At 44.9% G+C, this 26,484-nt stretch overlaps 1 protein-coding gene across 9 annotated transcripts in view; it reads left to right on the top strand.

The window, feature by feature from the left end:
* Positions 1–25,905, top strand: part of Nfi (Nuclear factor I) — a 75,283-nt gene extending 49,378 nt beyond the window's left edge. For 2 of the 9 annotated variants that reach the window (XM_076387771.1, XM_076387774.1), the window contains 7 exons: positions 64–162; positions 5,575–5,715; positions 9,405–9,548; positions 21,497–21,684; positions 22,871–23,233; positions 23,725–23,959; positions 24,720–25,905. In XM_076387771.1, coding sequence (XP_076243886.1) covers positions 64–162; positions 5,575–5,715; positions 9,405–9,548; positions 21,497–21,684; positions 22,871–23,233; positions 23,725–23,959; positions 24,720–24,946 — 1,397 coding nt within the window. In that variant the 3' untranslated portion in view covers positions 24,947–25,905. Of the gene's footprint in view, positions 1–63; positions 163–5,574; positions 5,716–9,404; positions 9,549–21,496; positions 21,685–22,870; positions 23,234–23,724; positions 24,050–24,719 lie in introns of all 9 variants that reach the window. The other 7 variants (XM_076387776.1, XM_076387775.1, XR_013002865.1 and 4 more) reach the window with 6 other exon arrangements.
* The last annotated feature ends 579 nt before the right edge of the window (positions 25,906–26,484 follow it).

The following is a 26,484-nucleotide window of genomic DNA, read 5'->3' as shown; positions in this document are numbered from 1 at the left end:
ACCCAACTTGAGACCTCCAGTAAGAAACGATTAAACATATCGTCGACTGGGTTCTGTTCCCAGGTGCAGGCTACCACGAACTATATAACGGTGTTGTCTGCAATGACACGATCCTAGCGACAGGTGTCTTCAGCTCGAAGGAGCTCTGGATGCTTTCAAAAGGTACGATCTCTTTCTCACCAGTGGGTTCTTGCATGGATATTAACAGAGAACGATTAGGTTATCGAAAGTCTCCGGTCACTCTGATCCGTCAAATGAACAGAGATTTCGTTCAGGAACCATAGCCACGGATGCTTTCGAAAGGTAATCGGTGAATCGAATCTGGAAAACCTTTTGAAAGCATCCTTTCGATAATAGTCACCAACGACGATGATGCTCGCGATCGAGGGGGAAAGGTCGAAGGGAGGGGAGAACGGTGCACAGTAGCTGGGGGACCATTTTCGTTATCGGTGACGTTGCTGCTCCGCTATCGATGCCTGTTTATCGGGAGGAATGTCGGCGGTAAACGAACGGGAAACGTATTTTTAGAGGCGGAATGCGATTCGCGGCCGCCACTTGACAGTTATCCTTTCGACATGCCTGAGACCACTTCGATGCTCTCAGTATCAAGAGCCTGATGAACGCTTCGCAATCTCGCACAGAACTTTGCCTGGTGTTCCTTCACCCTTTACTCTCTTCACGATGGGGGCACTCGAGAAGCCCTATCAGTTAAAGAACAAGGACCTCGCTACGGAAAGGTAGCGAAAGTTTCTTCACCACAGACGATTTTAAATTTCAAACTCAAGCTCTCTATCTTCAGATTTTCAAACATTCAACTTCTTAATTCACAAATTTTTCCAACTCTTCATTTTGCATCCCTTCTATACATTTGTTCTCATTTCTATTTTACTCGAACGTAGAATAATTCCACCCTGATACTCTTACTCCTGAAAAATCAATTCAATCTATCTTTTCTATAATAAATACCAAAATTGCATCTCAAGTACTCGAGTCACCGCAAGGACCAAAATTTCTCGAAGTCCTATCTCGTCTCGCATTGCCTCACAGCCAGAGATATTTCACCCTTCGCCAGATATGCCTCTTGGTAGCCACCCCCGAGCGGTCCGAGCAGTCTCAGCGGTTTCTAGGCAAACAAAATCGGCTTTCATGCCGATGCAGAACGAAGGGAGCATCGTGGCACGCGTGCATCGTCGCTAAATGGAATAATAGGGCAGGGGAGCGCGTATCGAGAAGCGGGCGCGAGCCTCGAAACGCCTCGGCGTATGCATCTGCACGCTCCTCCCCTTCTCTCCCCCCCGTTCCACTCCTTTTGCAGTTCCCTGCTCGTCCCATCCCCCCCTGTCCCCCTCCGCCCGTCACCGTGGCAGGAGATTAGTATGCAACCCGGTGTATTAATAGACGGGGAACAATGCTCACGGCCTCAGAGGCTGCTGAGAGAGCCTCCGTTGCCTCTCTTTCTCCTGGCCTATCGTTGTCTCTCCCTCTCTCGTCTCGCTCACGGGGTGACTGAATCCTCCTGCTGTCTCTCGACGATCTCTAGAACTGTTTTTTCTTTTCTTTTTTTTTTTTTGGCTAATGGGAGGGCTTGATTGTTATTAAATTTATGGTGGTACAGTGGTTATTCGCTGGTAGCTCGGTTTGATGTTAGGAAGGGTCAGGAGTTGTTGATGCGTGGGATGATTGGGAAAGTCTGTAGCTATTTAATTTGAGGATTTAGTATTTGAGTACTTGAATATTGGAGTGTTTGAAAATTTGAGAATTCTAAGATTTGAATATTTGAGTAATGTTAAATTGAGAGATTTGGGAACCTATGTTTTTCTTAATTATACCTTTAACTGTGTCAAGTTTTTACAGTGTCTACTATAATTTGCATACGTTGATGTTAGTCTGGTGCAACTGATGTGCTATGCCGTTAAGTGGGCCGACAGCTTTAACCCATCGTAAAAATTGCACCCATCAAGCCCCTCTATTTCTTCAGACCACCTCTTGGTACCGAGTCGCTTGATAACGAGAAAAAGGGCACACGCCAGCAGAGAGCTCCGTGCTTGACCCTTTTCCTTCTCCCCATAATCAGGCAGACAGTGCAGTGAAAAGAAAGCGGAGCGGGATGGTTTAAAGAGTTCGCAATACAAGAGACTCAATACCTTGAAGAGGGTTTTTCAATCCCCAGGAGGGCGGGGGTTGAAAAAGCCAGGGTTCGGTTCTGCCTCGATTCTGCATTCCCAAAAGTCTTTTACAGTATTCCCTTCAACCCGATCAGGGCTCCGCCGCCTCTGGTACCGCGGTCCACCCACGAGCAACGAGAACTCGCGCCATGGAGGGTTAACCATCCGACTGGCGTTCACCCCCCTCCTCACCCCCTGAGCCAAGTCTCCGGGAGATTTTTTCAAAGTTCGCCCGCCTGCTGGCGAAAAAAAAGAGCTCGCTGAATCACGGCCCCGGCGCCGTGCGCGATTTTCGACGAATTTTTTCCAGCCCCCAGCCACTCCCCCTCCTCGTTCGGATACGTCGCTCCTTTTTTGTCAACAATGCACGGTGCACGTGCGCGCCTGCACGTGTGTGCATGTGTGGCGGAATCGAGGGAAAAGGGTAGGCCCGCAGGGTGGTGACGGTATTTTCCAGGGGCTTTTTTTCTGCCGATGTTCGAGGGATAAAAAGGGGCGCAATTTCCGCGGGGGTGGATGATGTGAAATAGAGAAGAATATCCTGTCGGTGGTGTGTGATGGGACGTGTAAGACGGGGCATAATAGAAACACGCTGCCTCTTGGGGGTGGCGATTGTCGTCGCGGATTTCAGTTGCGCTTTTGGGGGTTGAGGACCAGGAAATACGGGGAATATTAAAGTACATCTTAACTCCTTAAAAGCAGCTTATTCTCGTGACTCTTGAGATCGAAGATTTATGGATGATCTGTTATTTGTTTGTAATGTCTTTAATGGAACCATCTCTTGTGAAATTCTAGCTAGATTTTGGTTTAATATGTCTGATCCTTCTGGTAGACACTAGACACAAATTTTTTCTACACGAAGGACGAAATTGCACCCTTGTATGGTCAGTGTAATTGTATGAAGCACCAGACATGTTGAGAGAGATCGCAGCTGGAAAATCCTGTCGTGAGCGTTTTCTGTGAGAGGAGGGTGGATTCGCTCGAGTGGTCGCGAAAAAGTGGAGGATGTGTTTTCGGGGTTGGGGGAGAAAAAGGGAAACGAAACGCGAATGGCTGCAGCAATACTACGTCAGCACACGTGGTCCAATTAGAAATTCGTCGAGATAAATAGATATACTTGCTCTTAAACAGTTTTATTTTTTGTTTTATAATATCATTAATTTGAGGGACCTCAGAAATCTCAGAATTCCATAAAGTCTTACAGGTTTGACGTTTCGAAAAATTCTCTGAAGTCTCAAATAGACAAAAATATTCCAAGATCCTCAAAATCAAAGTTTCTCAAATGCTCCAAGTCCCTTAAAACCTAGGATTCCCAAAAATTCCCAAACTTCCCCAAAACTTCAATCACCCCAGAAGATTCAAACTCTCTAAAATCTCCAACCTGAGAACGACCACCTCCTCAAGTAATCTTCTCAGCCGAAGTGACCTTTTATCCTCCCCACCCTCCATCCCCGTGGAACGTAAATTACAGGTCCCAGGGACGAAATAGTTTCCCCCATTGCTGGCAATAAAATTACTAGACCCAGAAGAGATACAATCGCCAGTGTCGCGTAAATTACGCGGTCCAAAGAAGTCCGGAAGATATTCCCCGCTGTCTGGTGTTGGTGGTGGCGGTCGTTGGTGGTGGCGGTCGTCGGTGGTGAGGGTTGGATGGGCGGTGGACAACCCCCTAGCCGAAGTCGCGATCCAGTGTCTCTAGCAGGGAGGGACGCAGCTTTACGAGCGAGTTGCTTACACGGGATGCAAATTCTAGCGGCACTAGCTCAACCTAATTGGTCGTTGACCGTCGTGCACGGGGATCCCTATATTTACGCGTCGCCAACTGCGACAAACCGGAATCCTATTATTTTACGGTCCCGCTGATTCAGCGCAACGTGTAACTGGAGCGTATTCTAATGGCCGGGCAACGATTAATTAACCGACCCCGCCCGCTTCAAACGAGCTTGTTCGCGCCGCTGTTCTCCCACAGGCACTGAGGTCGCTTTCGATTTCTTCTCAGACCAGACTGATCGATCGTTGGGAGGGGATCGCGTAGGGATGCATTGTCGTTGGTGACTTTAGATTACGAGTAGACTGGATGAACTGCATGCTGTTATTGTAAGGGTAAGAACACATTAGTGTCAGACGAACTCGCGTTAGATACAAAGGGTGAGTCGCGTATAGTGAGCTCCTGACGAGATGAGCACAAGAACAATGTAGATTCTATTGGTTTCGGTGGAGCACAGTAATTGTACTACCTGAATTTTCTTGTAAATTATTTGTATTGAGAGGAGCATATCAAAGAGGAGCATACTCTAGAGAGGTTTAAAATCAAATTTGAGTGGTACAGGTGTGTGACTTACCCTGTATAGCAAGTCTGTTTCATATTATAGCAAAATAGGTGTGAAATAAGGGAAAGCCTTGGCTCATACTATGGATTTACTGTAGTATGTAAAGTGAATTCACTTGGTTTGGAATGAAGCAAATTTACTATAATATGTAACGTGATTTCACGAGACGTGACAGTAATAATGTGTTCGTACCCTAATGTGTTTGCAATTGAACTAACATTAACAAGTTGACTGGTGAAGTGATCGCTGGTGAGCACTCTTAACTTACAACTTTATCTCAGAGTAATTATGATAATTTACTTTGTCAACTCTTATGCAGCGTTTATGGTCTTAGGAAGGGTGTAAAATAAGTGTAATATTGTAGTATGAGATACTTTCAACAGTCAATGTGTTAATTACAGTATTATTTAACATACTTATGTAGATGTACAGGATGTCCAAGTTGGAGCAGGGCACCTAAATATCTCATCTGTTTTTAATGACACGAAAATCATCCACAAAATAATTAAAATGATTTCGAGAGAAGAATAATCTTCTGTGTTTGATCATTTCTTTACTTTTTTAGTAAAGCTCGTGTCATTAAAAACAGAAAAGATATTCACGTGTCCTGCTTCAGCTTCGACACCCTGTATATCTATTTTCCCCAAAGAAAAGAATATTTCCACAAACGAAATATTCGAAAGAAGCCCTATAAATTCAACCACTCGATGCATCGATATTACACACGCTTTCGAAAATTCACCTAAGGGATGCTAACGTCAAAAAGACTTGTGAACCCCATGAAAATCTATAATGCTTATTTTTCACCGTCACCCTCGATGCATCGAGTGCACTTCCACAAAATGCGCTCCCGAAAAAGCCACATCCTCCCCTGCAACCTCGCTAATGCTCGGGGAGGGGGAAGTTTCTCGAAGGGAAGCGCGCGGAAGTGCGATTTCCTCGCGAGAATCGGGAGCGTAAGACGACGACTCAGACTCAGACGACTCAGACGACTCAGACGACGAAGAGGACGACGAGGAGGAGCGGATGACGTACGAACGCGCGAGGATCCGTAACCGCTAATGTGTGTCTGGTTTCAGCGTCCATACTGCATGACCTCAGCGACATGCAGCCTCAAATAAACACGATCAAAATAGAGCACCCGCCGTACTACTGCAGCAGTTACACCCCTCCGTCCGCAGCCACGGCCGCGGATCATGCTCAGCCAGCGGCTAGCTTCAGTGAGTTTCAAAACCTCTGCCTTTCGTCCTTATTTTTAGTGGACGCGCGCTGTCACACGTTGCCGCGCGAGCCTCTGTGCAGCTGCATCGCGACGCGGCGAGACGCTGGGGCAATGCGCTGCCTCGCGGTGCTGCTGTTCTGTGATGCATGCTGAGGCGCTGTGAATCGGTGCTTCGGGTCCACAGCGCTTGGAATCGATGCGTTGAGGCTCGAGGCGTTTGGGATCGAGAAGCTGGGACTTGGGGGGATGGGAATCGATGCGTTGTAATTGAGAGCGCTGTGAGTCGAAGACGCCCCGATTTGAAGCGCTGTGAATTTGATGCGTTGCGATTTCAAACTGTAGAAGTCGATACGTGGTTTTGAAACTGTAGAAGTTAACACGTAGTGAGTCGAGAGTGTTGTGATTCAGGGCGCTCTCAAGTGGAAGAATTATTTGGAGCGTTGTATATCAAGATCTTTTTGCATCTAGTACGCTGTGAGTCCAGAACGCTGTAAATTCCGAGCACTGTGAGTCCAAAGCACTGTGAGACTAAACGCTCTCCATTGACACATTGTGACTCCAAGTCCTCTGAATAGACGCCTCACACTTGGCAGTGCAAAGAATCGGTGTTACATGATTCAGAGCGTTGTGATTCGAAGCGCCACTACATATTGCGCGGCGATCCAACCTATCGCGAATCGAATGCTTCACAGTCGATGCAATCCCGTCGCAACGCGATGCACCTCGTCGGGATACTCGCCCACTCTCGTCGCACAGAGACCTTGTTTACAAGCTGCTGTTTGCGAAACCGTGATTTTACGGTATTTTTATCGTTTTTCCGCCCACTAAAATTAAACCGTTCGAGGACACTCTCGACTATGCGGAATCGTGCTCTACGACATCTTGCGTCGTTTTGCGTGCCACCGAGGAACACGGAACTCTTTTACAGTCTATTTTATCGTCTCGATTTATTCCTTTTCGATATTTCCTTCGGGTCAACTGTGACCATTACTCTCATGCTTGGAACTTTCCTATTTTTCACCACTACTTAGATAGCACATCGCTCCAGTTTCCCTCAAATTCAAGTTCTGTTCTTCGAATCCGTCTGTGCAAAATTAATATTTGTTTAGCAGATAGATATATTTAATCGCTCATACACTGTCTTTGAAATAATATTTGAGTTCCACCTAGGAAATCCTCCTATTTTCTGGAAGCACAGGCGAGGAATTTTATTAATTATAATCTACCGACATCAAGAGAGCATTGATCTTCCTCAAGGAAAGACCGTGATTTTTCTCCTGCAAAGTGAATTAGCAAAATGCACAAGATGGCTCGTCAAGCAGATCGTTCGAGTTTGCCAGAATCGGATCGGGGCTTAAGTAACAAATTTGCGGGCGGTCATGGGTCGGACGGTTTTTTTGCCACCCTCGGTTCAATCTCATCCGGCGGCTTATCGGGGCGTCCTTTGTTATCGGGATCTACTTTGCTCAGCGTTCTATAGATCATTTTCCCTATATTTCTCCCTTTCCGTTCTCTATTTTCTTTCTATTCTCCCGTCGGCCTCCCTTTATCACGACCCCTGCGCCGACCTCCCCCGCTGCACTCGCTCTCACCCCTCTTAACTCTTTCATCGATCAAACGATAACCCCCTCCGGAACGGAAGTCGCTGGATGGAGATGAAAAAGAGGAATAACTTCCGGACGCGGAGGCTTTTTCGGGGGAAAAAAATAGAGGGAGATAGAGAAAGGGGGCAGAAGAATAGGGGTTTCACGAATATCGCACAAAGTGTTTTCGGTGCTAATTTCGCGATGGTAGAGGAATCCCCTTTTGGAAAAATCCTCTTTGTACACTGTGAATGGGGAAACCTTTTCTGCATTTTATTTGCGTCTACTCTCCAATTATCATTGCTCGAATTATCTCCTTCAGATATGCTATTCGATTTATAATTTAAGCTGTGTTACTGGTGCCATACGGAAACACAGAATACAGAACAGTGATCTTATTTAAGTGATGCAATCTTTACTCATAGACTCCACCAGGAAGTATTAACTTCTCTCCAAATAAAAATATCTCTTAATTGTCACACTGCGTCCCCTGGAGAGCAGCACCCACCCCCGAAAAATCGCAGACGACCCCACAGCCCTTGGGCAAATATTCGCGAGGCAAGCGAAACCGTGCACAGAGATAAACACGCGCGAAGAATAGGGGTGCAGAGGGTGGTTGCAGGCGGGTGGGTTGGAAGTAAGTCGAAAGTTTCGACTTTTACGCGACGAGGGGGTGGAGCCCCGTCGCGGATTGACGGAATTTACGGACGGAATAAAATGACCACTTTCTCAGGCAAAATATACACGGAGGAGAAAAATTCCGGCAATAAGCATACCTGGACCGTGGCCAACCGCATTCTACGGCTCGCTCCCCTTTTTATCATACATACGTTGCCTTTATGGCGGCGACGCGCGGGTGGAGGACGCTTGATTGACTGTATTGTCGTTAAATTAACAGCCAGGGCGTAAATATCGCCGCTCGGCTGAACCTAATTTTATTGCCGCGAAACGGCGATCCCGACGATGGCTTTACGCTCATGCAAATGCGTTGACCAAGACAGGCTCTTCCGTGTCTGCTCGGTTCTTGCGCGCCCCTTTCTGCGAGATTAACTCGCTTGCATTTCTCGCGTCGGGACTCTGTTCTGTGCCAAGGACGCCGAGACGCGACCGGGATCGATTGATCTTTTCTTTATAGCGACGCTCCTCGGCTGGAGGAATAGAAACAGGGCTTTTTTATTTGCTGAGGGACAATGGGGGTAGTTGTTGGGTCACAGTGGTACATGATTAATGCTTGGAGGGTGGGGGTATTGAGGAAGCGAGGGATGAAGTGGTACGTAATTGTGAGAGAGGTAGTGTGGATTAGTTTTCTCGTTTCGAGGAGTATCTAGTGCATCGAGGATTATTATTTAAGTTTTAAGGTATAGAATTAGAATGCAGAATTCTGGGAGAGAGTAATGAGTCTTAGTTTGTGTAAAAATAATGAAAGAAGTGGACTGAAGTAAGTGCTACAGGAGTGGCTTGAAGAGTACATTAAGTGAGGATGCTTTTACTTCACAGTAGATTCAGTCACTGGTCAGACAAGGAGACTTCTGTCTTCTGTCGATGTTAACAAATTTTATTGTATATTTCCCACACGTATTGAAGACAAATGAAGGATTTTAGACATTTAAAAAAAATTATATATTTAAACATTTGAATATTTCGTAGTGTTTGAAGAAAATTAAATCCATAAATCAGAAATAAAGAGCAAAAACTAGAATGACAACAAGGTTGGAAGACTTTCAGAGCACTCCAATATTTTTCAAAGACAGTATATTTTTTGTTTCGCCGTCTTGCGTGGGTGTTATGAAGAAGACAAAGTTTCGCTTTCACGTGGCTCTTAGTGACTTCCTACCACATGAGAGGGCGGGAAACAAGGAATGAAGAAGATTCTACTTCTGATTTAAGACTTCGCTTCTAAATCTCTTGTTCTGTGCAGTACTTTCAACAGCTACTGCTTTTCTTGAAGTATATCCCGAAGAAGCTCATTCTTTCTCGAAGTTGTGCTTCACCAAAAAGATTCCACTCCTTTCGTTTTATTTTCCCTTGCTTTTGAAACATTCTCTTAGTTTGAATTCCACTGCAAGGATAGTGTCACTGATTCCTATATTTTTCTTTCCCACAGGCCCACCACCAGTGCATCAGCTCATAAGGAACGACAAGACTGAAAAGCCCCCGACGGTTTCCGTTTCGAGCGCGCCAACCTTCTCGCCAGTCCTCAGGCCCGAGGACGGCCATCGTGGAATGGACTCTCCACACTCGCAAACGGGTATGTGCCAGAATGCTCGATCCCATCACTATCTCTCGTATATAAGCTCCCGATAACGTTTCAGATTTGTTAAAGTGGCTGTTCGAACAGTTTCGTTATGACAGGATCTCCTGGCTCCTTAACAACTTTTTGGTAGGAGAGTTCCTCCAAGGGCTCTAGGTTGTAGCGCTCAATTTTGAGTGAGTCCTTTACAGTTTGTAGAACTTGCCAACTTTGAAAGGTATTCGTAATAAAATTGAAGGTGATGTGGACTTCTTGTTTTTTTAAAAGGGGTGAACATTCAGATTATAGATAATTTCTCAAATTACTAAATATTCAAATTTTTAACAGTTTAAAGTATTCAAATATTGAAATGTTCAAATTTTCAGAAGCTTCAAATATTCAAATTTTTAACAGTCTCAAATACCGAAATATTCAAATTTTCAAATATTCAGATATTCAGATATTCAGATATTCAGATATTCAAAGATTCAAATATTCAAAGATTCAAATATTCAAATATTCAAATTTTCAAATATTCAAAGATTCAAGTTTTAAGATGCTTCGACTTAACTAAGTAATCAAGCGTATTCTACACTTTCAAATTATTTCAATAAGTACATAATTCTCCAAAAAATGTCTCAAATGAACACCATACAATATCGTTCTGACTTCAATGAAGAGATTTGACCAGTCCCTAGAAATTTCAATTCACCACCGTGATTTCTCAAACTTCTCAAATCTCCCAGAGTCAGGAGATCCTTCATCAGCCAAAGATTGTCAACTCACCTGGTACTACCTTGCCACAGGGACGCCTCTTCAGGGGTGCCGAGCGAAACGATAACAGGGCGCTCGTACGAGTCCACGTCCCACTAAAAGCTCGCAAGTTACTCCATAAAAAACGTCCAACGATTGCCACAGGACGCAAAGTAACTCGACTGCAGTAACTCGGAAACAAGGCCAAGCGGGACCTCCACTCGTACGAGTTCCCCGTATCGTTGCGCCCTGGATTCACCCCCAAAAGTGTCGTCCCCGCGTCGGGGTGCACCCTCGTATCCCCGAAGTACGTCTAGCATAATAATCTAAGCGATCCCCTCGAGAAAGAACACCCCTCGAAAGAAAAAGTGACGGAAGCGTGTTTTCTCTTAACGTAGCGTTTAATAATGGGGAGAACTGTAAGTACTCAGCATATCGGAATGCGCACTCGCTAGCAAATCAGAGTTCAAAGACGTCTACAGCCACTCGCAGAGACACAGCGCTCGATCAGCGCTCAGGGGCAGTCTCGTGGTTCTGCTCCCCCTTTCGTCCTCTCTAAAGACCCTCTATCTTTTTCGCGATCCCCTGAGACGACTCCCAGGAAGCCAGATATCGACCTTGAGTTCGATAGATCCCCACCCCTCGCGCGCTTCTTTATTGTCCGCTTTTGCCTGACGAGTCCACTAACAAATGTCTAACATTCGACGTCGGCGAGTGTCGCTGGCGGGACGCTGCTGGTCACGCGGATGTGACGTCGACACAGGCCCGATAGATCGATCGAACCTCGGCCTCGGGTGCCTCCACCCTCTTCCCTCGTTCTCGCTCGCCTGCGATCACCGACGATTCACCCCTGACCTTCGTCGATCAGTGACTCGTCCCATGACGGTCGAACTCGGTTCAAGCTCGATACATTCGTTTCTTATTTTTAGAAACGGTCACTTTGTATTGAGTGTAGAAATTAATTGGGTGACTTTTTAAAGACAATTCACTATATAAGGTGAATGTCCTAGTAGCTGACTATGTCCCAATACCTAAACATTAACGTTAATTTTATTGAATTTTAAATTTAAATTCTGATGTATTAGATAACCTAATTGAAAGTTATAACTGGTGTCATAAAATAGTATCCCCAGTTTCTGGGACCTCATAATTAAAGTATCGGGACATGCAGTTTTAGGTTGTTTAATTACTGAGACATTTGAGATCTTGAACGTTAAGTGATGGGACATTTACCTTATTTATTAGAAAAAGGAAACTATAGAAACTTTAATGTTCAAAATATTCTCCATTACTCTCAGCAACTTTGTTCCATTTTTCAAGTAATTTCTGAATATCTCCACAAAAAAAAATTATCAGAGTTATGATTGATTGAATGTAAAATTATAACTTTGTAGGAATTAATTTCTACACCTGATACTTGGAAAAATTTCCTAGGTTCTAAATTGGGAAAAAAGAAGCAGTGGGGTAGTTTTTGCGAGTGTTCTAGTTGGGTGATAATTGTGGCGATACGTGGGGCCATTAAATGGTACTGTAACGTCGTTTTCTGGAAGCGTGGCTTCTTTTTACTTGGGGGATGATGCGTTTTTAATGTGCATCCCCGTCGCAGCGTGCACCGAGTTCGAGCGCATTTGGCGCCCCGAATGTCCAGTGTGCGATAGACCCAAACTGAGCTCAGCCAACCATCCATGTAAGTAAATCGATCCTGGATCTCGATCCCCAGGGACGATCGAACATAAGCCGCGAGTCGAGCTGAAAGATTCGAGAAGGTTAGCGAAAAATGGTGCTCGTTGAAGGTTGAATTAGAGTTTGGAGCATTAGAAGAACGAGGCAAACTGCAACGAGCGTAGAGAATAATCTGAGATGAAGCTAAGCTGCGGTTCGATGCAAATGCTCTTCTAAATTAGCGATCGCAAGCTGAAAGTAGGTTAGTGGGGCTTGACGCGATTTTTCGACTGGCGAAACGAAGCCGAAGGACGTTCAAGAAATTAACGTCGGTCCTTCGAGGACGGACGTCCTTCTGGTTTCGTATTTCCAACGAGGCACGCACAGTGGAGTGAAGAGATAAATATTGCAGCTACAGTAGAATTCTATTTATGTGGGCCAGTCGAAGGAATTTATTAAATGAATATAAATAATAATTTTAGAACGACTTGTGGTACTTCAAGAAATTTCTCTATTAAATTATTTTATTTTAATTATGAAAAAATCAATCTCCTTAAAAAACGAGGTCCAGTGTCATAGCCCCTCTAGCCTCTCTGTAATCCATGCCTGACAATGAAGTAGTCTCTCAGCTCGATTCGAAGCAATCCTAAAACAGAGGAGACAGGACATGTCGATCGTGGGAGGGGGATCGAGGGCAGGAAATCATCAACGAGCGGGTAGGTCACAGCGATCCACGGGATCGAGGATCGATGGTCCGCGAGGAATCCTTAATGTCGCGTGAAAATGACACCGTGATGATCTCTGTTTCAGTCTGAGCCCGAGCGTAGAGAGAAGCTCGCTAACTCGACTTAAAAGGTACTTTGTGACTGGTTATTGACTGTTCTATATCTATATATATACATATATCTATCTCTATATATATTTATTATACGTATATATACATACGTACGAATTTGTACATACGTGTATATGTGTACACGCGGCGGACGCGTGCCGTGTGCGTGGGACTCGCTGAAACGAACGCGTGTGGAACACCTGCGTACGTCGATCACTTCGCTGGGATATTGTTGGGGAAATATATGGAACGAGATTCGTCGTGAATCATTGACACTAACGGTGTTGGTAAACTGGGGGAATGGAACCAACTGAACCAAATTGCACAGCTGACTGTTGCGAAGGTAGCGGGAAATTTATAGGGCTGGGGATTGGGAGGACAACTTCACTGGGAATTAAACAATTGTAGATAGTGTTGGTCGCGAGAAGAGCTTCTGTACCAAAATTGAGTTTCGAGGAAAATGGCTCTTCTGTTGAAGAATCACAGAAATGTACTTGAATCACAGAAACCAACAGCAGTGTCGTGAACTTATAATTGTGTTCAGTAGAATATGTCAATTTGTGAACCGACAGCGTGGAAGATAGTACAGAGTTACTGACTGCAACTTTATTTAGTCGGAGCAATACGAATGGAGACTGAAACCTATAGGATTGAAAGTGAAACCTACTTTTTGACTCCTGAACGGTTTTATTTTCATTCTTCTTTCATAGTATGCTTTATTACAGTGTAAAGAATTATTAAAGTTACTCGTGAATCGATTTTATTTAAAAAAATTTGACGTTTATAGCGAACGAGTGATGAGAAACTTAAAGTAAGGAATAATTGCCATGACCACGTATGCAGGTGACCACACACGATCGCGAATGATCGTTCAGGTGTTGCGTGACGTTACAAATGATGCTGGGTGTCGACTGCTCGGTTCTTCGAGAGGAATCACCCTCTCCTCGAGCAGAAACACCAGCGAGTTCGTTCCACGTGTCCGTGTCCGCGTGTATGTATACACGATGCATCACGATGTCGTATACAGCTCGAATATTTTCCTCTATTTCTGTCACGTTTGTCAATTTTTTTCTCCTTTCCATGGTTACTTTCTCACTCTCTACTTATTCGTGTCTCTCTCCTCCTCCCTTTTCTCTTCTTTCTCTCTGCCGCACGTACAGACGCGAGTACGTAGACGAGTGGAGACACACGTCACATATACATACATAGAAAAACATGAACACAGCCAGACACCCCATAGACGGCTTCAGAAGCGTTTCAATTTTGACACGAAACACACTGGCCCCGTAGATTCTGCTCTATTACCCCTCTCTCACTCTGTCTTTTTCTATTTCTCTCTTTTATTGTATACTGTGTATCGTTGAAACTCGAGCCTGACGATTCGCGTCTTCGAGCTTTATTGCGATCGATTTCACCAGATTCGCGAGAAAATTGCGCGAGTTTTAAGAGAGGCGATTTAGATGGACTATCGAATGGGAGGCTGAAGATGGAGGCAATTTCTGAGAGTATTTCTTCGGGAGTTTCGAGTTTAGAGTTTCGATCTGATTTACAGGCTCAGTGATTTTCGAAACGGGGAATCTCAATGCCTTCATATTCTGAAGATTTAAGAACTCATTTGGAGAGCCATTCCATTTCGTTATAATCTAGTCAGTATCCTCTAGATTACGTGGCCTTTTTGGAATGAAGTGTGGAGGTTTTCAAATTTTTAGATATTTGTACTTTCAAATCTTCACAAATTTAAATATTCAAGCATTCATTTAAAAATTTTTTCGGATTATTAAATTATTAAATATTGAATTTTTTTAGTTTGCATACTTTTCAATTTTTTTATCTACAAATCTTCGAATTTTTACATGCTGAAAATTATTGAAAAATTTGCAATCTCAACAAGTTCGCTGTTCAAAACTCCACTAAATGAATCGCTGCATCTTAAGAGTATAGAGAACTCGAGAATTTCAATTCCACTTGCAAGGGCACGGATACAGAAGCCCCGAAGGGAGGGGGATGGAAGATAAAATAAAGATCGTGTTGCGAAATCGCGTGCGACGAGGACGCGAATCGTCAATGCGGCTCGAAATTGCACAATCAGCCCCCCACCCCACTTCACTGCTCCATAGCAGCACTTTATACTTCTCTTGAGTCTGTGTTGGTGTCTCCGCAAGCGTCACAGCACATCGGCTTTTTCTGCGTGAAGGGCCACCCTCTGCACACGAACACACGTAAACCACACGCCACTCGACTCTAGGGGTATCTTCGATGCAGCAGGGAAACAGATCTTCTATCATCCCTCTTGGAAACTCGTGGTCAGGAGTTATTCACAAATTCCTTCGCATAATTAATACACAGGGTGATCAGTTTAAGTAGAAATCCTCTCTAATGAATGTTGGCAGCGCTTACAACGCTACAGCATTTAAAATAAACGATGCCAACACACGGAGGCTCTCCAGTTAAACTGATCACCCTGTATTTAGAGTCCTATGACCCATGTATGGATCAGGACAGAATTTTCATTTTTTCGTTCATTGTTGAATTTCTGATTAAAAAATTGGTAGATATAGTATACTATATTTTACTTGTATAGTATACATATTCGAGATTTCTATTGACTCGCCTTTTAAAGAGAGGCGAAGCTTCGCCACCCTCTGGGCGTCGAAGGTATCTCGTATTCTAAGGGCTGCAAAGGGGTAAAGGGCGTGCTGACGAACGGCGAGAAAACGGAGAGAAACGCAGGAGACGTTCGCCGCGGCATGCACCGTCGAGCAATCCTCTCTCGAACGCCTTCGCTATCGATCTCCACGATGTTCGGTTCTCCAGCCTTATCTGTTATGTTCCCCCCTCCGATTCAAATAGATCTATTCCCAATCGCGCTAAGTGCAGTGCTTAATTTACAGAGGAGCCTCCTCTCCGCCGGAAGCTTCAAAACAATCGCGAACGGCTGATTTATCGCGCCCGAACGATCCCGATGGAACATTTTCACCCTCACCCCCACCCACGACCCTTTCATCCGCGAGAGCTTTTCGGCCGTCGACGGTCATCGAGAATGAAACGGCTCCCGAATTAAGCACCGTGCTTTTCGTCGATCGAATGCAATGTACAACAAAGTGGCACTTTATTTGTTCTCTCTTTCTCCACTTTTTTTTGTTTCCTATTTTTTTCTTCCTTTTCTTCTTTGGAAATTCTTGTTCTCTGTTTTAATTTACGAGCTCCCTAGTCTCGACGCTCTTTGTTATGGTAGTTGTTGCACCGTGTTGACCTCGTCGTTGATATATATATACTGTGTATTGGTTTGATGACAGTCCATTGGAAGTGCTTGCGATGTTCACGCGCGATAAACGTTGCTGCATACGTTGCATACGTAGAGAACGTGACTCGGTGTCAGTAGGCAGTCTGCCTCCATGGATCGCGTCTCGGGACGTTCCCTCGGTCTTGGATTCAGTCACACCCCTCTGTCTCACGCCGCTACACGCGCTTCGCCCTCTTTTTCTTTCTTTCAATCGCACGTAACACCGAAACTTGAATTTTCATGTGATACTGGGCGCAAGAGGATGCCTCTTGGTTTTGAAACTCCCGCGCTTTGAGGTGTTGTACGTGTACCGAGTTCTGACATTTTTCAGAGCTGATCAAATTTCTGGGGTTCGTGGGGAAACTGAATAGAGTTTAAGATCATTTTTTAAAAGTATTTTCTTGTATTAAATTTGTGGAATTCATGGGGAAGCTATGGATAGAGTTTAAGACTTTTTTCTACAATATTTCTCTTTCCCTTAGTCCTTTGACTGTGGTAAAGTGTCTGAGGGGATACTGAATGGCAGTCAAAGGGTTAATTATTTATTTTTAATAGAAATCTCTAAGCTTAGTCTTCAAAATAAAAGGGAGGGACTTCTGTCACGATCCACTTAACAAATTATAATATCATTAGAATTCTTTGGAATAGGGGATAACGAAACCTCCTCAATTTCGTCAATTGAGCATCTGTTGGAAATTATAACGACCGTCTCTTGAGATCCTTTCTTGAAATCTATTCCAAAGAAGTTCGATGTCGATGAGAAGAGTCCCCTTTCCCCTCGGTCCGTGGGAGCCTTGGGCGAAAGGGCGTGGGTGGGAGAGGAAGGGAGTAGAGGGACAAAGGTCGGCAGAAGGAAGTGGATTAATCCTCCGGTCGTTTTGTCTACCACAGGGGGATCCTCGAGAAATCCGCCTGACGTCTGATTGCGATACGGTAAACCGCAGCGAGTCACGAGGAACTCGAAGAAAGCAAGAATGTTCTATATATACATTATATATATATGTTAGCCCTTAATGAGACTGTGTGTTAGCTCGGTGTTGCATCTCACTCTCTATTATATTATATATATATGTATGTATCATACATATACTTGTGCGTGAAACGATTATCATAAATAGACGTGTACACGTATATTTGGCGGTAATTACGTTGGCGATAATTATAACGATTAAATAGATGTGTATACGAATATTTATGATAATTGTTGCTCGCTCTGTATAGCCGCCTGCAGCTGTGTGCACGATCGTTGGCGCAATGCTGTCGTTGGTAGGCGAGCCGAGATTTTGTTCTGGTAACCCCACGCCTCATTCCAACCCCTGCACACACTTTTTCTTGGTTTTCTGTTTTCGTTACGGGAGATCGAGGCGAAAGGGTCGACTTTATTTTTTTTTTGAACCTCGCGATACAGATTACCTGGCGATTCGATTAAATCAAGGCAGCATGCATGACATTTCGCAGGATTTCTTTCGCGAGATCTGGTAACAGAAGTTCTGTCACTTTTGAAGATGAAATAAAATTACTTTTGGCTTTTAATCCACCCTTGTATTAAGCTTTTCCCAAGTCTCATGTAATTTGTAATTTCTACTGTACTATTTTTATAAAATTTGAAATTTTTAATGCGACATAAGACACCTTATTATATCTTCATCAGCGATAGAACTTTTCTGGTTACCCAGTAATTGAATCGATAAAAAAATGAATACCAAATTCAAGTAAATTCCATCTACCGAATCGTAGATCGAGGTTAAAATGCCTATAGCAGAGATAGACTTTTTGGTTCCCCTTCAGTGTCTCCCTTCTCTTCCATTTATTTTTTGACTGTCGTCCTTGGACGATCGACGAGGCTTGCGCTTTCAAGCATATGGTACACATAGTCGAGATGGATTTAGTGAGCGAAGAGTTACTCGTAGGACCGCGATTTTGTTTATTCTGTTTCCTTGCGATTAAAGGCTTATAGATTTCCTGGAGTTCAGCGGATGGAGCTCCAGTAAGAAGCTTGCGAGAAGTTTCCCGATCGCGTCAGGACAAACGTCCTTTGACACACACACGCATCGGACAATTTTCTCTCCTTTTTTCCCAGCTCGGGAAGCTCGATATTGAATCGCTTGACGAGCGTAGAACTTATGTAATGGCGTTTGGTGCACCTGGAGTCGCGCGAGTAGCTACGGGCGGCCATAGTCAGACGAGGGATGCGCTGTCTGATCATCGCCTGACCTGTTCTACTTGCACGATCCCTAGACAGAGTTGGGCAGATTTCATTTGACCAAAAATCACGAATAAAATTAATTATTCACGAGCAGTGAATAACTTTTTATCCACTAGAATCCATGTCTATATCAAATTTGCTATTCCACAGGTATAATAAATTTTCATTTGAATAAAATATCACAATTAAGCCTGACACTTTCATCGACACTGTCATTCAAGTAGAATTCTATTCAAATACAGACTTATTCACTATTCACAAATAATTAATTTCATTTGAATCAAACCTCCAGTGCCTAACTCTGATACCTCTACCAACCCCAAAAATCTCTTGCACCATTCTTTACTTGGACCTTCGAACGAGATGACCTCTGCCCTGCACTTTTTTCTCACCGAAATTCATCTGACCCTAGAACACCTCCTAAGCTTCTAAAGAGCTTCGAGGCACAGTGTCCACCACTGAAGAAAGAACGATTGCATTTCCCACTCCCAAGGGTCGCGGTAATCGTTCCTTTCTCCTTTCGGTGGCACAATAATATTCGAAGGGCCGATAAGGGTCGATTAATCGACGAAAGCGACTGAACCGGTGATCTAACCGAGGTCTCGTCCTTCTATGCCTCTATACGGAGACAAGTGTACTCTGCGATCCGTATCCTGTTCACCTGTGTATGTATAGTACTATATGTGTATATCTATATTATTTTTCTAACGCCCCCGTTTGCCTGTCCGTCTGACTGACCTGTCTGTCGCCTAAGCGGGGAAGGATACCGAGAACGGTTCGGAGGTTATAACCTGGCCAAGAACCCCTGTCCCTTGTTCGAGCGAGCCGCGGAGAGATCGGTCGAGCCGCTGGCTCGTTCCAGTTACGTGAAAATATCGTATCGTTTGGGGCTTGGGTACGGACAGACAGACAGACGGACGGCATTTCTCGCTAACTGCGTAGTACCGGTCTACCTGGTAAGCTAGCTGTCGCTGTCTGTCTGTCTGTCTGTTCGTCTGTCTGTTTGTCTGTCTGTCTGTCTGTCTGCCCACCCTGTTACACCCACCTGTTCACGTATTACTATTTTTAAGGGCGCGGCCTCGGGTCGTGGCGAGTCCCTCCGCGCGGGTCAAAGTGGAAGGTTCGTTGCTGCTGGGATTCGGTGGGCATTCCCATTGAATCTCAGGACCTCGGGACGTTCGGTTCTCGAGAAAAGAATTCTAATTTCGAGACGGAGTTTCGAGTTCGAATTTGTTTCGCGTCGTTGCCGCGTAATCGACGCGGTGAACTTCCACGGGACCCTTGGATCCATGGATCGCCGAACGATCGAGGCCGTGCCCTGGCTCTGAACCGTGCACACCAATAATTATATCTCTGTCTCTCACTCACTCTCACACGGCCAATGCTCTGGGTATGTCGTATGCTGGATGGATATATATATTCTAATTACATTGACTTAATTGACCTTGATTGATTGATTGATACGATTAATTTTGGAAACCTTGATTGAACTATTGTTTAATGCTCATACACACTCTGTCTGTATATCTCTCTTTCTATCTCTCTCTATCTCTCTCTATCTCTCTCTCTCTCTCTCTCTCTCTCTCTCTATCTATCTCTCTCTATCTCTCTCTCCGTACGATACTACCTTATATTACTATACTCTATTGTTGTTGCGATGTTGGTGTTGTTGTTTATACCATATACATATATATATATACATACATACATGCATACATATATATATCACGTATATATGTATATCATTGTATTATTGATGTTGATGTTGTTGTTATCCTTGATGTTTCTTGATGTGTTGTTTAATCGTTGTTACCTTGCTGTTTGATGTTTGTTGTTGCACTATATATATCTATATATATCTTTATCTGTCTACATATAACCAATATATATATATACATAAACCATATGTATATATACATACATGTATATATCCACATGTGCGTGATATACGTGAACGCGCGCGCGCGCGCTCGCGCGCACTCTGACGAGTCTCAACAAACTTCTTCCATCGAAAATAACGTTTCATTGCCCGAGATACAAGGAGCTGATATTTCCCCAATCGTTCACGGAATCGGCGAAAATGGAATTCGATGACGCGCACGCGCGCGTACACGCGTATATAAATACATGTACATTTCAGCCAGCCAGCCTCACGCTTGGAGTGCCTTCTATATATGTGTGTATATATATGCGTACACATATATATACATATATATATACTTAACACGATCGTTATAGTTGGTCGCCCCCACCCTCACCCCCTTGAAACACCACTAAAACCACCCCCTAACAGACTTACAGCGGCAATCGTTACCTCTGTTTGCTCCCTCTTCTACTAAACTCTCGCCGCGAGATCCGTTCCGGCTAACTTTCCAGCTTCGTTAACGCTCCCCGTCTTAACGGTTATTAACACTGTCTGCAGATTGCGCTTCGAAAACTTCCCGGCATTCGATTAATACCGAAATCTAGACGTTATCTCGCGTCACGAGTTCAGACACTTGCCAGTGTTTGCAGTAGAGCTGCCTTATTATCGAGTCGATTGAATCGTGGGGCTGACGAGCAGTGCATGTCCAGCATCAGAGATTTTGAAATATAAGAGTACAGCTGAAGAGTATAGCTGAACCCTGGGGCTCAAGCGGGTTGAGACAATAAATGTTTGTAGTCAGACAGAAAGAGTGGAGCCTAGTTGATACCATATCTGGACCTTAGAAGCAGGGTATATTAAATCAGACGAAATAAGTGGATCCTAGTGGCCTCTATATCTGGAGAACAAAGCTAGAGTATATTCAATTAAACAGAAAACAAGTGAACCCTATTAGATCCCACATCTGAATCTCAGAGCTAAAGTATATTAAGCCATGCAGAAAAGAAATGCACTTAACACCCTCTGTGTTAAATGCACAGGACTCCACTTTGATATCCAGTATCTCGAAACGTGGTTTCTGGACTTGCACTATTCTTCAACTCCCCCATTCAATTAACACGAGATTCGATAATTATTAATATTATTCAACGCACGGATAGCAGCTTCTCCCGCGAATAAATTATCCATTAAGTCCTTAGAGGAGTAACGTAATAACGTCAGGATGATTGACGAGAGGAGCACCGCCCCTTCGGAGGGGCGCGAAACGGAGTCGATTCCCAGGTGGATGGGTTTAGGGGGTGGTTCGTCGTGGCCCCCTGGGCGAACGACAGCCAGTCGATGACAGTGGTGAATTGTGTTTCAGGATTGCACTCTCCGCACGAAGGACTGGCCGGTGGTTCCGGTCAGAGTATGTCCGGTCTCGCCTACTACCAGCCAGAGCACCCCGCCTCGACGGGGGTGGTCAAGTACCCCGAGAACGGTCACGACACCCTCTCGGATTTCGTGACGTTCGTCTGCCAGGAGGCCGAGAATACCCAGCAACTGCCCCAGGTAGCTTCCGGATCCTTTAAAGCCGCCACGTCGTCGACGCCAGGCCGAGGAAGCTCTGTTCCGATTGCTGTAAATTCTTTTGAGCAATTTCGAGATCTGGGGGAATGTAGTTCTTTCAGGGAAAAATATCCTGGGGACATTTGGCAGTGAATTGTAATTGTTTTGAGGTGGAATTAGAGGGTTAAAGCTGGGTCTACGTTACGTGTTGTGTAACAGGGTTGTGTAACTTTTTAAGGTGGGTCTGCATTACGTGTTGTATGACAAAGTTGTGTAGTTTTTTAGAAAATGGAAAAGAGTGTCTTTATGTCTTTCTTTTCTGTTTTCTAAGGGTGCGTGTTCACTTGAGAGTGAAGGTATCGCGAGTTGCTTATTGGTAGTACTCTCAGATAGTGTATTTAATATCTCATATTGCATTGAGAGTAACTGAGAGATAGTGTCTGAGATAGATTCACTATCTGAAAACACTCTCGAGAGTAATTCGCGATAGTTTTACTCACAAGTGGACATGTACCTTAAAAAGTTATATAACATGTAGTGTAGACCCATCCTTAGGGAATAGAGAAAAGAGATGTCATACATATGTCTCTTTCCTGTTTTCGAAAACGTTACATAACTTTGTTATGTAACATGTAATGTAGACCCAGCTTAATGGCAGATACACAGAAATTTGGGATTGAAAGTTCGTGTTCTTTGGCAGATATGGTACACAAAGTTTGGTGAACGGAGCTTTTGAGTGATGGGAGTCGAGACGACGGTGGCGGATTCTGCGACCTGTGGTCATCCGTGCTCCAATCGCCCTGGACTATTTTTTTTACATAAACTAGAATCAATATTAACGTTGCGATGTATGGAATTACAAAAAATTGTCTTCCAAATTCTTATTTTCTCAAAATGTTTATACATATATATATGTTAATAAGTAGAGTGTCTAGAATTGTTAAAATTGAGACACGTTGAGTAGCCCCACGTTTGCAACACACATTGCCATTGACCCTTACTCAATATACACACTGCCACTGCTATAAAACAGTACCAATCCCCTTCATCTCCACCTCCACCATCGAATCCTCGAGAAGGCAAACAAGGGGCTCGCCTCAACTGTATCTAAGATTGCTAGAGAGTAAACGGGGTGAGTGGATCACGCATGGGTCGACGACGTTGATCGGTGGGTGTGTGGTATTTCCAGGCGCAGCTAGCTGGACCCCGCACTGGCATGCAAAAGTTCTCTCAGTATTATCCGAGCTCGATGCTCCCGCCGCCGCCGCCTGCCCCGATGGCCAGGCCCGTCGCGATCATCAGGTCAACGGGCGAGCTGACGGCAGCGAGCTCAAACTCACCCCCCACCTCGTCGACCTCGCCCACGGACCCATCGGAGCTGGCGTCGAACCAGGAGCAGATGGCAGCCGCGGCCGCTGTGGGCCTCGTCAGCTCCGGTTGCCAGAGCTCCGTCGATCCCGCAGGAAGGAAGAGCCCAGCCAGGATCCTCGTCACCGCGCCCCACACCAGCCGCGAATACACCTTTGCTCACTTTCACTCCCAACCTGGACAGGTGAGGGATTCGCATACTTTGTAGCTGCTGGCGTAGTTTTATATCATTTTAGCCCTTTGAATCAACGGGGTGTCTTGGAAGAAATAAAAGTGTTCAAGAACAGTTCTTTGGATGTATATATGCTTCGCCTAGGTTCAATTAAAATACATGGACTGTATACTTACGTTAGCTGGATTTAATCAAAATATGTAGAATGTATGTATACGTCACCTGAGTCGATCAAAGTGTACAGAACGTGTGTGTACGTCATCCAGATTTTAACTAAATACACAGAACGTATATATACGTCGTTTGATACAGAGGGTTAAAGTCCATAGTTGATTGCTGAAGACGTATTTCTACGTTATTATAAAATTCATAATTGTTTGTCAAAAAAGGGAGTACTGCATTATTTTGAAGTCCATACTTAGTCACCAAAAACGTAGTTGTATATCAATTTTAACTTCTTAATTATTCACAATGATTCTAATGTCTTCTTCTTCTCTTCGCAGCAAATATTCACGTACCCCTCCATCAGCTCGATGTCAGGGGTGATCTCTCCGACGAACCTCTCCCTCTTTTCGTCCCCCGTTTCGGTGACGAGGCCAGTGGCCACTCAGAGATCAGTCTCTAACGTGCCACCACGCTGGAACACTGCACCCTTCATCAACCTGGAGGACGATTATAATATGATCGCGCCCATCATCACTGGAACTGCCAGCGAACCGCCTTCCACCATGGACGAGGGTCAGTAATAGTGTCATGATTTCAAGGAATTTAATACTTCAAGTCCCGACCATCTGCTGACCAAGATAACCATCATGCAGCGCAGAAACAGTACCGGAACACTTCTAAAACACTACATCGCTGTGCATAGCTATAGCTTCATTGCAATTTTTAAGGTTCTTAGAGTTTGAGGAAGTGGCTACTTATTCTCAGGCTTAGTACAGTGTAGTATTCACTCGTTATTAGTTTCTAGCGAGTCACAGGTTTCTCTAGTCCATTCATGCAGTGATAGACAATGAGCTATAAAGATAAAGATATAAGATAAAACAGAAATTTGTATAAAGATCCACAGTCTACTCGTTCTGATATTACAAAAAGTACAAGGATGGGTTAATTCCTTCATGAGACACAAAAATTACAAAATAGAGAACCTTAGATATTACATATACTTTCTGTACAATTCAGATTCTGCCTCAATCGCAACACACTCGTATAACTAAAAAAGATCCTTCTCAAATTCCCCAATATTGCACATAATCCACTCTAAGAAAAGCCATTCAGTAGCTCTTCTTAGAAACCCCCTGCTCACTAAACCTTCTCCCTCAACACCACAAAACCGAAAGCCCCCAGCCCCTAGACGACTCAACGACAAATAGAACCCCTCTTCGCAAGCCTCCAGCACTTGAAAACCCTTAAAAATTGTACCACAGCTACAGCTACTCACCGCAGTGTACCCAGCCCAAGAAGAGCCTGCCCTCTAACCGCCTGTACCGTTTTCCAGAGCGCTACTTCCACCCCGTGCACACGAGCAGCGTGGTAGACAAGAGCGGCGGTGGTCTGATGGGCGCCGAGCTGGGCGTGGGCGGCGACCCGACGTCCCACCATCACCAGCAGCAGCAGCAGCAGCAACCGACGCCCCAGCAGCAGCAGCAGCAGGCCGCCCAGCAGCAGCAGCAGCAGCAGCAAGTGATGCAGGACAAGAGCGGTCGGCCCAAGTCTCCCCCGTGACACTGGAGGCGCCGACCGGAAAGTCTCGAGAAGCTCGCATGTTCCACGGGGTCGTTGCTCACCGCGTACGATAGTTACCCAGAAGCGGACGGGAATCGTCAGGATTCCTCGTGTCGTGTTCAGCTTCGCGACCGAAGCCCGCGGAGAATCGAGTGCCTGAGAGTCTGATCGTAGTGTGTAGTCGGACGCGCTGGGGAACCGTGTCACTTCCGGTAGGGGCGAGGCACACGGAGATCGATCGATCGATGGGCGATCGTAGGCGAAGTCCCAGGGACGCGGGGCAACACTTGACCCTCTGAGGTCTGCTGGATACTGTTCCTGGTTCGTGGGTCCCTGAACCTTTGAAAGTCTCGGTTCCTGCTGACACGTTCGCTGCCGATCACGCGCTGGCGCGTGACGAGGCGTTTTCCTCGGAGGGCCGCTCACGCGTCATCGCGTGAGACATCTGTGGTTGGTTAACGGGGAGGTGCGAGGCTGGCAGTTTGGAGATGGGTTGTGGTTTCTGATGGGCAGCGAAGGTGTTGAGGTAGATGAGGAGTTTCGGGTTTGGGTGGGTTGAGGTGTTCCTCGGGGTGTCTTCTGCTGATTGGGAGAAAAGCAACGCGGTTTTGGGGTAGATTTATTCAAAGGGACTTGAAGGTTTGCTTGATGTGAACTGTGACGTAGGAGCTCTGACCTCAGAGGGTTAACGTTTCGGTCAATTATTACTGTGCTCGTCGAAGGGCCTCCCAGCCACACCGGAAGCTTTCTTCTCCTCTCTCAGCGCTGTGTAATTCGTGACTCTCTTTCTCTCTCTTTCTCTTTCTCTTTCTGAACTGCAGGAGGACGCGTGGGCCTCCTTTCGTTTCTTGTTCGAGCGTTCTTCGGTACTCGTCGATCGGCCCCCGCCGATTAAAGTGTCAAGAGGATAGATAAAAGAGGGGAACTAGGAGGATAATCGACGATCTCGCAGCTAAGAGTTTCCTGTTCTTCCTGCTTCGAGAGAACCCTTCCGAAGGCGTTTTTGTACATACACCAAACGAGGCCGCGTTCGTCGCGTCGTCAGAACGGTCGTCGCGATATTTTGTAAAATTTTAGAATACTTTAGAGTAGAGGAGACCGTAACACACGAATCTGCACTCTTCGAGGAAGGGTTTAGCGACGAAAACAGAACAAAACGAGAAAAAAAAAAAAAGAGGAAAGAAAAAAGTTTCTAGTGCCAATCGAGTAGCTTATAAATATTATAACGAAATTATAATTTTCTATTATATTTTTTTATAATATTTATGAAGGAACACTAAACACACTCACACAAACACACACGCTTGTTTAGACGCGATATAGCGGCGGAAGGGGCTTCTTCTCGACAACGAAGCGTTTTTACAAAAATCGTGAAAGTGAAACACAAAAAAAAGGTATGAAAGAGAGAAAGGGATAAGAAGCAAACGGTCGAGGGGAGCCGATCGACGAACAAATCGAAGCTGAGAATAACCGATCCACGATCCACGGATGATAATAATGATTAATAACTTTATAAATTGTATCGTTGATAATTGCCT

This window comes from Calliopsis andreniformis, chromosome 10, assembly GCF_051401765.1.
Source record: "Calliopsis andreniformis isolate RMS-2024a chromosome 10, iyCalAndr_principal, whole genome shotgun sequence".
In the NCBI taxonomy this organism is placed as follows: Eukaryota; Metazoa; Arthropoda; class Insecta; order Hymenoptera; family Andrenidae; genus Calliopsis; species Calliopsis andreniformis.
The sequence above is the reverse complement of the archived record's forward strand: the minus strand, read 5'-3'. Positions and strand labels throughout refer to the sequence as shown.